The sequence below is a fragment of the Musca autumnalis genome, unplaced genomic scaffold (assembly GCF_047663935.1).
Source record: "Musca autumnalis isolate F117 unplaced genomic scaffold, ASM4766393v1 scaffold_1, whole genome shotgun sequence".
NCBI lineage: Eukaryota > Metazoa > Arthropoda > Insecta > Diptera > Muscidae > Musca > Musca autumnalis.
Window position 1 is genome coordinate 251,928,960 of NW_027411644.1, and position 12,730 is coordinate 251,941,689.

The 12,730-nt window shown below is 33.7% G+C and overlaps 1 protein-coding gene and 2 non-coding genes across 3 annotated transcripts; all 3 read right to left on the reverse strand.

The window, feature by feature from the left end:
- Positions 1–2,283: 2,283 nt before the first annotated feature.
- Positions 2,284–6,035, reverse strand: RpS7 (ribosomal protein S7). Its single transcript, XM_073960710.1, has 4 exons — positions 5,919–6,035; positions 5,387–5,551; positions 4,990–5,322; positions 2,284–2,402 (listed from the first exon to the last, which is right to left on the reverse strand). Exons 2-4 carry the CDS (start codon positions 5,549–5,551, stop codon positions 2,319–2,321), a joined length of 582 nt encoding a protein of 193 aa, XP_073816811.1. The 5' UTR covers positions 5,919–6,035; the 3' UTR covers positions 2,284–2,318.
- LOC141391624 (small nucleolar RNA psi18S-1377) lies at positions 2,898–2,980 on the reverse strand. The gene has a single exon (XR_012409704.1). It is a non-coding gene; the product is annotated as a small nucleolar RNA psi18S-1377 (small nucleolar RNA).
- LOC141391622 (small nucleolar RNA psi18S-1377) lies at positions 3,235–3,376 on the reverse strand. The gene has a single exon (XR_012409702.1). It is a non-coding gene; the product is annotated as a small nucleolar RNA psi18S-1377 (small nucleolar RNA).
- Positions 6,036–12,730: the final 6,695 nt, after the last annotated feature.

The following is a 12,730-nucleotide window of genomic DNA, read 5'->3' on the forward strand; positions in this document are numbered from 1 at the left end:
TGAATGTCTTCATTAATACAGGTCAATTTTGTTGAAACGCATTTAAGTACATCGTCAGTACAACTCAAATAAAAAATGCAAAAGTGGGATGTACGCCAACCATCAATAGGCTTCTTTCTCTGTGAGACCCCCATCAACCCCAAAAATTTCTCGAGGATCCGATCAAAATTCCGTCCTGTATTGTGATTGCACAAAAAATGAAAAAAGGGATGCATTACCGACTATTGCGATATCTCTGTTGTTTGACCACCTATGACAACCTACTTCACATCGTTGTAAAGGTGATATTTTCTACTTTTCTTGCCAGGTTTTGCTTTTGATATACATCTTACAGAAGAGAGATATTCGCTTTGAAATAAAACGTTGGCATTTTCTCCAAATAAGTTTTTTTTTTAAAATTCCCAACGCTGAATAATATCCGACCCATGGCACAATTAACCAGGTAGTGGCATCGTAAAATTTGGAATATGTTATGTCAAAACTTTCTTTATGTTGTTGGGGAAATTACAACAAAAATAATTTTTTTATAAAGGGTTTTGACTTTTCATATTCGATCAGCTGGTGTGATACCACTACCTGGTAGTTCTGCCATGATCCGACCATTACCAAAATCAATAGGTTTTTTCCTCTGTGGGACCCCCATTAACACCCAAAACTTCGTGACGATCCAATCAAAATTGCGACGTGTAGCGTGATTACAAAACGATTAAAAAATGGGATGTATTACCAACCTGCTTTACATCATTGTAAAGGTGGGATTTTCTACTTTCATAGTCAGACTTGGCTTTTGGAAGGTCCTCAACCATAGCTGTGATATTCGTCATTATTATTAAAATCGCAAAAATGAAAAGTTGTGTTCTATTAGAGGCTATTGCGATATCTTCGTTATTTGACCACCTACGATAACATACGTTACATCGTTGCAAATGTGATATTTCTACTTTCGTTAGCAGGTTTTGTTTTTGATATACCTCTTATAGAAGCGGAGATATTCGCTTTGAAATAAAACGTTGACTTTTTCTCCAAATAACTTTTTTGCCCATTCCGACCCCTGAATATTATCGGACCATCACCAATATCAATAGACTTCTTCCTCTGTAGGACCCCAAATAACCACCAAAATTTCGTGACGATCCGATCAAAATTGCGACCTGTAGCGTGATTTCCAAAAAAAATTAAAAATGGGATGTATTACCGCCCATTGGAATATCTCCGTTAGTTGGTCACATACGCCGACCTAGTTTGCATCATTGTAAAGATGCGAACTTCTACTTTCATAGTCAGGCTTTGCTTTTGAAAAGTCCCCAACCAAAGCTGTGATATTCGTCATTATAATTAAAATAGCAAGAATGAAAATTTGGGTTTTATTTGCGACTATTGTAATATCTTCGTTGTTTGACCACCTACGAGAACTTAGTTTACATCATTGGAAAGATGATATCTTCTACTTTTATTGTCAGGTCTTACTTTTAATATACCCCGTATAGAAGCTGAGATAATCGCATGGAAAAAAAAACGTTGTCTTTTTATCCACATAAGTTTTTTGCCCATTCCGACCCCTAAATATTATCCGACCATCACCAAAATCAATAGGCTTCTTCGCCTCTGGGACCCCCATCAACATCCAAAATTTCGAGACGATCCGATCAAAATTGCGACCTGTACAATTACAAGGTTTAGATGGACGGACGGACACACATAGCCAGATCGACTCAGCTCGTCGAGACATTCATTTTGGTATATATAAGTATGGGTCTACGACCATTATTTCGATGCGTTACAAACTTTTTGGCCAAAACCAACTTATAATACCCTCCCCACGTTCGTGAACACTGGACAGCGACATGGTCAGGCCAATTATAATCGTTCACCTGTGGGAGGTTCCTCACTTTCATATCTTAACTATGCATGAGCCCTGTAAGTAATATTAAATAGTTTCCGATCGTTTCAGGTTTGCATCAACTGTTAGTTTGTCGACAAATGAGGGTGTTCACAATTCTTTGGAAATTTCTATTATTAAATTTGTTGTCGGCAACGCAAATAAGAGGTAAAATCACAAGAAAATATGGTAAAAATAAAACAATAGTGTGGTTTTTGTTTTACAACTTTTTTGTGTAAAAATGTTTTTCTTTTATTTTTTAATATTTTGTGGTCTCTTTCATCAGTTTGTGAAAAAGCTTCTGAATTTCAGAATTCTTCACAAAACATTAGCTTCCTTCTGTAGTTCAGCCCCATAATTGTTTTCTTACAAGAAACAAGTGACACACGTGTTTAACAACAGAATTTTTGGACTATAAAAAATACAATTTATTGACAATTTACATGGTCAAATAGTTATCGGGGAATTCGAAGGTGACATCACGGCCGGTAAGTTTCTTGTAGACCGAGGTGAAGGTGTCAACCTGGAAAAATAAAAGGAAAATAATAAATTAATTAGCAAAAGGTTGAAATAGAAAACATATAAGACTTATACATATGTGATACAGTTGCTTGTAATTTTTTAAAATTAAAATTATTATTGTGTAACAATCAATAAAAATATTAACAAATTTTAAAAATTGTTTAATCTACCGTTTTGTAGGAAGTCCCATAAAGTTTTATTAAATCACACATGGGAGGCAAATAAACGGAAATATTTGTACAATAAGAATTTATAAAGATTGTTAAATTTAAAAATTACGATTTCCTCACAGTTGGTGGGAAGGAAATATTTGACAAATTTAAAAATTTATTTTAATCTACCGTTTCGTAGGAAATCTCATAACGCTGAAACATGACGTATGAGAGGCAAATAGACGGCATAGCTTTAAATACTTTAATACCAAATTTTCTTGAGCAATTGTAAACAACAAATGGAATATGTTTATACTTTTAAGAAATTCGTATAAACAATAACGAGTTGTTGCCTATAATTAATTTGCGTTCTTTTTGACAATTATTGATTTGATAAAAAGACAATCAATAAATAACACAAGAACGCTATTTTCTAAAGGAATAAGAACCAAATTTATAAGTACATTAGAAAATGTTTCGTTTATATGAATACTTTTCGATTTTGCAAAATGTGTGTTCATTTACAAAAAAATGTTTGTAGGAAAAGTATTTATTGGTTTTTAATGTGTGTCCTTTTTGACGATCACTGTGACTGGTGGTCATAATTCAGCAATTAACACAAGGACGAATGGAATTTAAAATTGAAATGCTATGTTCTTATTCCTTTATTTTGTACCGAGGGTTTGTCACCAATGTATGGAGATGTTTGAGCGGCTTTAATTAGCCAATTTCAAACAATAACGAGTCATTGGTATTTAATATTTGTCCTTTTTGACAATCACCGATCTTGGTTTATAACAATCAGCAAATAACACAAGGACATTATAAATAAGTTGTGATAGAGTATACAATAATTTAAATGGTTGACATTTGTATAGAATAGCCGGGTGGTATGGTAATGTACAAAAATTATTAAAAAAAAAATATCAAGAAAACTGGCGTAACGGAGAATTACCACTACTTGAGTTAACAATCAAAAGGATCATTTTGACAAAAACTTATCAAGTTCTGTTTTGAAAAACACAAGGATCTGCAAGGATGAAACTGGAGGCAAGGTATCGAAGTCAACCTGGCCGGTAAACTCAGGAAACAACAACAACAAACAAACAACATCACCGAACCTTACGTTGAATTAATTTCTTCCCCGTTTTTCTTTGGCCGCTCTATCAACTATCAATAATTATCGTGCGGGATCACACGCTTTGCAGATAGCCTGACAAGAGGCAAATTTTTGTTATTTAAAATCCCTTAGCCTCACAGTAACCAACTAACAAACGATCCTGTTCCTCATTGAATGCAATACTGGAATACTGTTATAGCCTGAAGATAAAGTCAAGATTAAGGGTCTCGGTAATAATTTTGGGAACAAATTTCCTTTGCCGATCCTTCGCAGAAAAAAATGCAAAAATTTCCTTTAAATCTCAAGTTTTCTTAAGTAGCCGGCCTTCGGCCGGGTAGTTGAGACTTTCTCTTATGGACAGCAGCGAACAAACTTTTTTTAAATCGTAAACTTTTTCCCAATTAAACAAGGGAATTTTCGGAACTTCGGAGGCCTATATCTCGGTAATTATACATTTCCCCAACAAAAGAAATACATCGTTGGAATCGGCATGAAAAGCACTATCTGTGGTATTTTTTTCATAATTTTCTGCTGTGGGTCGTTAAAGGAGATTTAAGCGTAATTTTGAAGCTTGAAGGCCCATATCTCGGGTTGCAAGGCAAATTCCGGCATGTTCCTAATTTAATAAAAAATAAATTTGGTTTAAAAATTCGCCGTTCCATTCGTTCAAAAAGTATGGTATGCATGGAACCACTACAACGTTGTGCACAGGGCCACAAAGGTAAGTACACATCACTGATCTTCGAGCTTCTGAGACATAACAAAGGTCAAAGACCTCTGAGGCAGGATATTGGGACCAGGATGAATGTTTGGACTGGATTCGGATCGATCTAAAATTTTTATCACAGGTAGGGCTTGCAGTGCTGATCACGCCAATATATATATCATGGGCAGGAAGTTCATACTTCCCGAGATATAGGCTCCGAAAGTTCAAAAATTACCTTGGTTTTGACGATAAGTTTAGTTTAAATCGAAATTTTTTCATATATAGCCGGCCTTCGGCCGGGGATTTAAGACTTTCTCCTATGGACAGGAACAAATCTCGGCTAACGCGAACAAAATTTTCTTTAAATCGAAATTTTTTTATCATCGATCCGAATCCAGTCCGTATATTCAACTTATGCCGGATATTGAAATTATAAACACTTCATTTGGGTGGATGGATCACTTAAAAACACCAACTGCATACTTCTTTTATACATTACATACACCTTCAACACCATCCGACATTCATATCCAAACCCTCCTCGGACCATCACTTGCACTTCACTATATGTACACTTTCTACTCTCTGTGTTTGTTGTTGTGGTACTTACTTTGTGTTCAATGGTGGTTTGTTGATTCTTGTCCAAATGCACCTTAATCAATTGAGAGCCATCCAACTTGACGCGGATACGCTTGCCAACGATTTCAGCTGGGAAGACCAAATCTTCCAAGATGGCATCGTAGACAGCGGTCAAAGTGCGGGAACGTGGACGCTTTTGCTTCAATGGATTTCTAGCCTTACGGGTGGGCTTGGGCAAAATTTTACGTTCGCCAACAACAACGACGTGCTTGCCAGAGAATTTCTTCTCCAATTCACGAACCAAAATGATTTGGATCTTTTGGAAGATTTTTTGTTGGGGAATGGGAACATAGATGATGACAGCCTATAACAACAATAAAAATATACATGTAAATAAATGGATATACACATCAAAACGGACAACTTACCTTCTTGTTGCCGAATTCAATTTCACGGGCACGTGTAATGTGCAAATCTCTCAAGTAGGGCTTAAGGTCACTGTTGGCCTCGAGCTCAACAAGAGCTTGGGCAATGGATTTCTCAAAATCATCGGGCTCAGCGCCACCGGGCTTGATAATCTTGGAGCCAATCATCTACAGCCGCAAAGAAAAACAAAACAGGTAAACATTAGTTTTTTCCATTCACAAAAGCATTTTTATAATAATTTATATTATTTAGTTTGTGGTTTGAATTCACATTAAACATTTCACATAATATTTTCCTTTTCGTTCATTTTTTCTGCCGTTAATGGCTTCTTTGCATTCATTTTTATTTCTTGTTTGCACTACACTTTCAATCTTACAGCATCTCTGCAATTTCTCAAAGTATTTCTTTCATTTATTTACACATTTATATATTATTCGATACATTTTGCATTTTTATTCACATTTTTGCATTTCATTCATGTTTTTTATTAATTTTTTCGTATTTATTTGTGAGACTATCAAAAAATACACCAACCTTAGTCAATTATTTTGACAGAAAAGGAAGTAAAAGAGAACCACTGAACAGTAATTTCCTTCAATTTACTCGTTGCTAGTGTCAAACAACGACCCAAAGTTGGTTGCAGTTGTCATCAGAGTTGTATTTTACTCGTTATTGTCGATGTGTAGGCATTCGAATATTTAAAGCATACTCTCAGGCGTTAAATATTTAAGTACATACATTGAAAAATCATTAGAGTATGTTTATACTAGTGCCCACATCCATGATAACAATTTAATTGACATAAAACCCAGCAAAAAAAAATGGAAGTGGTGCAAGTTGGAGTGAGGATTTCATTACATGAATGGATGCGCTTCCAGTGGACTAATGAAAAAGGCAATCCTTTTCCTCACATTTGGATTACATCCAACAAGCACTTTTATGTATAAACGATAAAAAATTCAATTTTCATTCAACAAATAAAATTAAAGTAATACGGCGTTTATATTATAGTTTTTTGCAGGGTTAACCTTCTTTATGAGGATTTGTTTGAAGTATATACAATGGAAATGACATTTGAAACCCAGACCCACTGGGTTAACCTTGTTATATATAAACGGCCTATAAGAATAAAATTAAAATGTCTTATTAATGGCCTGTTCCCGTACTTTACAAAGTGGTAAAAGTCGTAAACGATTTTCATACAAATTTTGTGTACGGGAACGCAAAACTCGTAAAAGTGGTAAAAATTGTAAAAATGGAGTTCTTCCTAGCTGCGTGCTGCGGAAGCAAAATGGAGTGCTTCCTAACTGAGTGCTGCGGAAGCAAAATGGAGTGCTTCCTTTCTGCGCGCTCCCTTGTAAAATTCACTGAGGAATTCATAGAAAAAGAAGCACTTCGTAACACTTGCACCAGTGATTTAACTGCTTCCGTGGATGCAAACTTTTTGCTGGGAATCTATGAAAAAAAAAAAAAAAAACAGTCAAATAAATCATGATAAAGCACAAGACCTATTGAACAGGTAGTGAGTGGTATCGACATATTTGGAATATGTCATGGTACAATCATTACAAGGTAGAACACAGCAAACATATGATTACAATTTTTCCTGAGGTCTGCCTATTGTGTCAAAAAAGGTTTTGAGTTTGTGTGTATACATTTCCTTTTGTAAACTGACAACTGAAAAAATATATTAATTCAAAATCAATTCAACTAAAAACTAATAGCCCGTTTAGACTATACCCTTATACGATGGTTAAGGACATTATCTCGATTTAAGTGCTTAATCAACCCAAATCCACCCTGATATACCATACAAAATTAAATCATCTCAAAACTTGGATTTGTTTTAAATCAAATGTTAAACCGAAATATTTTGATATACAACACCGCTTTTTGCTCCTAAAAATGCAACTATTGCAGTCTGTACCAATATTGGCAACTATGTTCATGTGTCGTTTATTTGCTAGGGTAATGACTTTATGATTTTCTTTCTCAAAAATGATTTCCTGTAGCGAGAGTGAATGAACTTTTGCCTAAAAGGTCACGCACAAACCACTTTGACATTTTTTTTGGAAATTCCTATGAAATGAAAAAAAATTGCTCCAAATTTTTTTTTTCCTGTTGCACGAATAAATGACATTTTGCCTATTAATGACTAAAATAATTTTTATTCCATTTAAATATTGAAAAAGGTCCCGCACAAACCACTGTGATACATGGAATAAAGTAATAATTAGTCTGGTCCTTTACTTTTGAAAATGGTAAAACCGGCAAAAGTAGTAAAAGTTGTAAACTGCACCCATGTGAATTGTATGGTCTCTGAAGTTAAGGAACGCTTTTCGCGTAAAAAGTGGTAAAACTTGAAGATTCTTGCACGTAAAGGAACAGGGCTAATATGACGATAAAATTGGTGAGAAGCAAAAGCTTATGTCATTCTGTATATGTCATGTGGCTTTAACGATTGTTTTGAGTTATTTATGTGCTTAAAGTGACTAAAGTCCAATTTACATATGCACATTAAATGATTTCGTTTTACGAAATCCTAGAATCAAATGAAGTGTATTTACATCTGTTTTTTTGCATCATTTGCTTACGCACACAATCGCACATACACACTTATACAATAACACAAACACACGCACACAATATATTTATTCAGAGAAATAGGAATTTCACAACACAAATGTGTATCGAATAACTTAAATTAATTCTAAAAACTAAAAAACATAATTTTTGCAAGTTTTTTAAACATTTATTTTCACTTTTTGAGTATTTTTGTTTTTCTACAACACACACAAACAAACAAAGACATCATAAAACAGTTGCATTTTTTGGTAGTTTATGACGAAAAAGCAGGGTTGCGTATAATAGTATGGTGTTTTCGTGCGTTGTTTAGAATAAATGACGTAGCTATCGTCATTTATTTTTGTATGGTAAATGACGCAAAATGTTGCCTGTTTTAGCAAATAAATGACGAAACAGCTCTAAATGACGAAAAAGTTGCTAATGTAAATTGGACATAATAAACATGTTTATGTTGATTTCAAAAACAAAAGTTTGAAACAGCTTCCCCTTTTATAATGAATTTTTAGCGACGCCAAACATTTTTGCAAGTATTCTACTTTCTGCGAGAAATTGTGCAGTTAGTGGAATGATATACAAACATTCAAATCGAAAATGTAGCGAATTTTCATTCATATTTTTCAAAATATTAAGTCTGTCTGGTTACTTTCCCAGCAAGAATTGTCCAGCAAGAACTTTCTCAGAGAGTAAGAGGTTTTTGTTCTCTTTTGCTAGAAAATTGTAAAAAGTAAACAGACGACTTCCCAGCAAAAACAAGCAAGCAATCAGCTGGCTTGCCAAAACAGAACAATTTGTCCGCCAATAAAGGAACCAAACACGTTGTATTTTATTAAAAATTAAGAAGAAAATGAAATAAAAAAGTATTTTTCCACTTTACAAATTTGTTCTCCATAAAACAATACAATAAAATTGTTTTTAATTTTCACAAACATAAATCAACAAAAAACTAAAAACAGATGACTGACTGTTTTCAGGAATAAGAAGCATTGCTAGTGCTTGCTAGAAGAAATTTGTCCAGCAAGAATTTGCAAACCCTCAGTGAAAGAACTGTCAAAATGCCTCTCTCGAATCGCTCTCTTTTGCTGGTTTTTTGTGTTAACAGACGACTTCCAGCAACAATTGGTACAAGTTGTTACAAATTTTAGGGTAACCAGACAGACCTATTAAATCAAATGTGAAAAATATTAGTTTTTTAAATCCAATAACTTATAGACATTTCCTTGTTTTGTTTACATATACCGTTGACACTAACATTACAAACAAAAACAAATTTCTATGTGGTTGTTGAGTTGTATTTGTTTAGTATTTACTTTAGCTGTGTTCTAGCACGGTTACACTACAGCTTTTTGCCGGGTTAACCCACTTCATGAGGATTTATTTGCTTAATCTGGTCAAATCTGACCAGATTTACCATACAAAAATTAAATCCTCTCACGGCTGGGTTTATTTTAAATCCAGCACAAATCCACTAAAAATGCAGTGCAACTATGCTCTAAAAGTACGAAAAGTTGTAACTGTTTTTACAACAGAGTTTGTCGTGTTTTACACTTTTACTATTGATCGTATGAGATATTATGGCCTTTATAAACCCAGCAAAATGTTCGATGCCAAAGATGCCATTCAATCATGGGTGCAAGTGATCTGGCATGTCATCTTTTTAGCATCTTCATCGATGAATTTTATATGAGCGTGAACCCCAAAAGATGCTATTCATTTTTGGATCCAAAGCATGTCATTTACACCAATGCTTTGACATGTCATTTTCACCAATGCTTTGGCATGCCATTTCCACCAATGCTTTGGCATATCATTTTCACCAACCCTTTGCAATGACATTATCATTGCACACAACGTTGGTTGTGATTTCGAGTCTCCGACAACATCAAGCCTATTGTAAATAATTAACCTTATATATTTAAAAAAATGTGTGTTAATAAAAACACAAAATTCATCTCTATTGGATAGATTGAATGGTTTCAAATGCTGATGAAAAGATTGGATCTTTCACGACTTCGTTTGAACCAATGCAAAAAATGCCATGAAATCACGTCATCGCATGGAACCTCTTCCTTCAAATTTTGCTGGGAATCTAAAGTTATTGAAAATCATAAAATTATTTATTTTTTACATTAGACACTTTTTTAACAAAAAGTACCATGATACACAAATGTATCAATGCGTGTAAAATATACGAATATGAGCAATCTCATACGAGAAATCGTACAAGTGTAAAACACGACTTTATTACATTTTCGGTAAATGTTTTCTTTGCTCACTATTTATGCATTTTGTTCCATATTTTTTGTTTTCCAATCAATCACAATACTGTTTAAATACTTGTTGCATCAATAGTTACCATTTTAATTTTTGGAAACTATTTTTTTGATATTTATATGTTATTTTGTATGTACATATATGCAAACAAACATCAGCTGACAGTTTATATCCTCGAAAAGCTAAGTGTAACCAGCAAAGATTAAGCCACTGGATCTATTAAACCCAGTGGGTTAACCTTCAATAGTGTAACCGGGGTATTCCTTTACGTGCAAGAATATTCAAGTCTTACCACTTTTCAATCGAAAAGCATTCCTTTACTTCAGCCACCGCACAATTCATATGGGAGACGTTTACAACTTTTACTACTTTTTCCGCTTTCACCATTTTCAAAAGTTACTCTTATGTTACACGCTGAAACTTTCATACGAAACTTTCCCATTATTTTGGCGTTCTTAGGTCGAGTTCCCCATTACAGTAATTTCATAAAATTACTTTTGTATGGAACTCGATCTATGAACGCCAAAATAATGGGAAAGTTTCGTATGAAAGTTTTAGCGTGTAACATAAGAGTAAAGGAACAATACCTTTACCTTGTTCGTTCTACCATGACTGTTGATACAATACCCCAGCAAAAAAGTGTGGAAGTAGTGCAAAGCAGAGTTATGATTTCAATACATCTTTCGATGCAGTCCACACGGAGTTATAAAAAATGCACTCAGCTCGATACATTTTTGAAGCACTCGCTTAAAGATACCTGGCCAAGAAAGCCAATTTTTTGATCCCTAAAAATGTCGCAGTCTTTTTTTCTGAACACAAGGAAGATTGTCTAAAATTGTAAAAATTTGTTTAAAAAATAAAGATGTACAAACTGAAGTTACGAACATTGCTGTAATTCACGAGACGCAAATTATTTTTGAAGTGGAGTTGGAGTTTTTTTGGAAATCTGAACTGGAGCAGGAGGAAAAATGAAAAACCATTTGGATGATGAAGCAAAATCAGTTGCGGTGTCATAAAATGCAGAACAGGGGAGTAAACTCAGTTACGATTAAATTTAATGGAGCATTTTTATAATTTGTGTTAATGTAATAAAGTCAATATGCGTTAATCTAATAAAGTTAATATTCTTGTTTTACACAAAAAAGAAATGCGTCAAAAATATTCGGTTTTTGTAACTTTTGTTAAATATTTTGGCAAAATACCGGTCAATATCGAACTTTTCCTGCAATATTAGTATAAATTTCAATAATTGCGAATAGAATCTTTGTTTCTGTGTGCAGAAATATCATATTTCATAGCAAATTATCAATATTTAGGGATAAGGAAAAACGCTATCCTAGAAAAGAGAAAACTGTTTATATTTCATTATAAAAACGGCAGAAGTAAAGGGAATTTTTGCTTATTTTTTAATATTTAGTCGAATATAGTTGAAATAATGTGGAAAAGTCACGAAAACACAGAAATAATCGATTTCGTGAAACACTTAAGAAATTTATACTAATATTGCAGAAAAAGTTCGATATTGACCGGTATTTTGCCAAAATATTTAACAAAAGTTACAAAAGCCGAATGTTTTTGACGCATAGAAAACAGGGTTAACAACTTCTTCTTTGTTATTCTCGCTTATAGGGTTGCCACGGATCCATGTTACCTACATTTTTTAATTGCCACAGGACCAACATTTTTTTAAGTATTTGGTTTTTTGAATATTCGGTATGGGCTTCTAAAATACTGAGGTGTTATTATTGGTGAATTTTAAAACCGAATATTTTTGACACTCACTGTATTTTATTTATTTTATGATATTTGCAATGGCTTGCATTTTATAGCATCTTTAGACTGCATTTAAATTCAATCCAAAACACTACATCAAAGTCTGTGATTTGGATCGAAAATGGAGTGCATCCTAGCTGTGTGCCGTGGAAACAAAATGGAGTGCATCCTAGCTGCGCGATCTCTTGTAAAATTCATAGGTGAATTCATAGGGAAAGATGTACTCCAGCGGCAATTGTTCTAGTGATTTAACTGCATCCGAGGATGCAAACTTTTTGCTGGGACATTATATGCTGTTTATATTAGAGCTTTTTGGGGGGTTAACCTTCATTATCAGGATTTATTTGCTTAATCCGATCAAATTCGTCAAGATTTACCATACAAAATTAAATCTTTTCATGGCCGGATTTATTTGAGATCCTGCATGAAATCTTGATACTGATGTCATGCAGCACTGTTTTTGTACAAAAAAATGCAACTCATTTGCCAAAGTACGAAAAGTTGCAAGTGTTTTCATAAATAATTTGTTTACATTTTGTTTGATTGTCAAACAAGAACAGAAAGAAAATTAAACAATAATTAAATATTTTCTTAAAAAGTAAAAAATGATAATTATTCGCGGAGATGTAAGTAAATATTTCTTTGAATTTCAAAATAAAATAGCATTTCCATTTCTTTATAGGTAATGTTTACATCAAGAAGGAATCTTTCGTCAA

Bases quoted from the DNA above. Each gene is read 5' to 3' on its own strand.
- RpS7 (XM_073960710.1), bottom strand. From the start codon at position 5,551: ATGATTGGCTCCAAGATTATCAAGCCCGGTGGCGCTGAGCCCGATGAT. The intron at 5,323-5,386 runs GTAAGTTGTCCG...TTGTTGTTATAG, and splicing joins TTGAATTCGGCAACAAGAAG to GCTGTCATCATCTATGTTCC. The intron at 2,403-4,989 runs GTAAGTACCACA...TTATTTTTCCAG, and splicing joins AAACCACCATTGAACACAAA to GTTGACACCTTCACCTCGGT.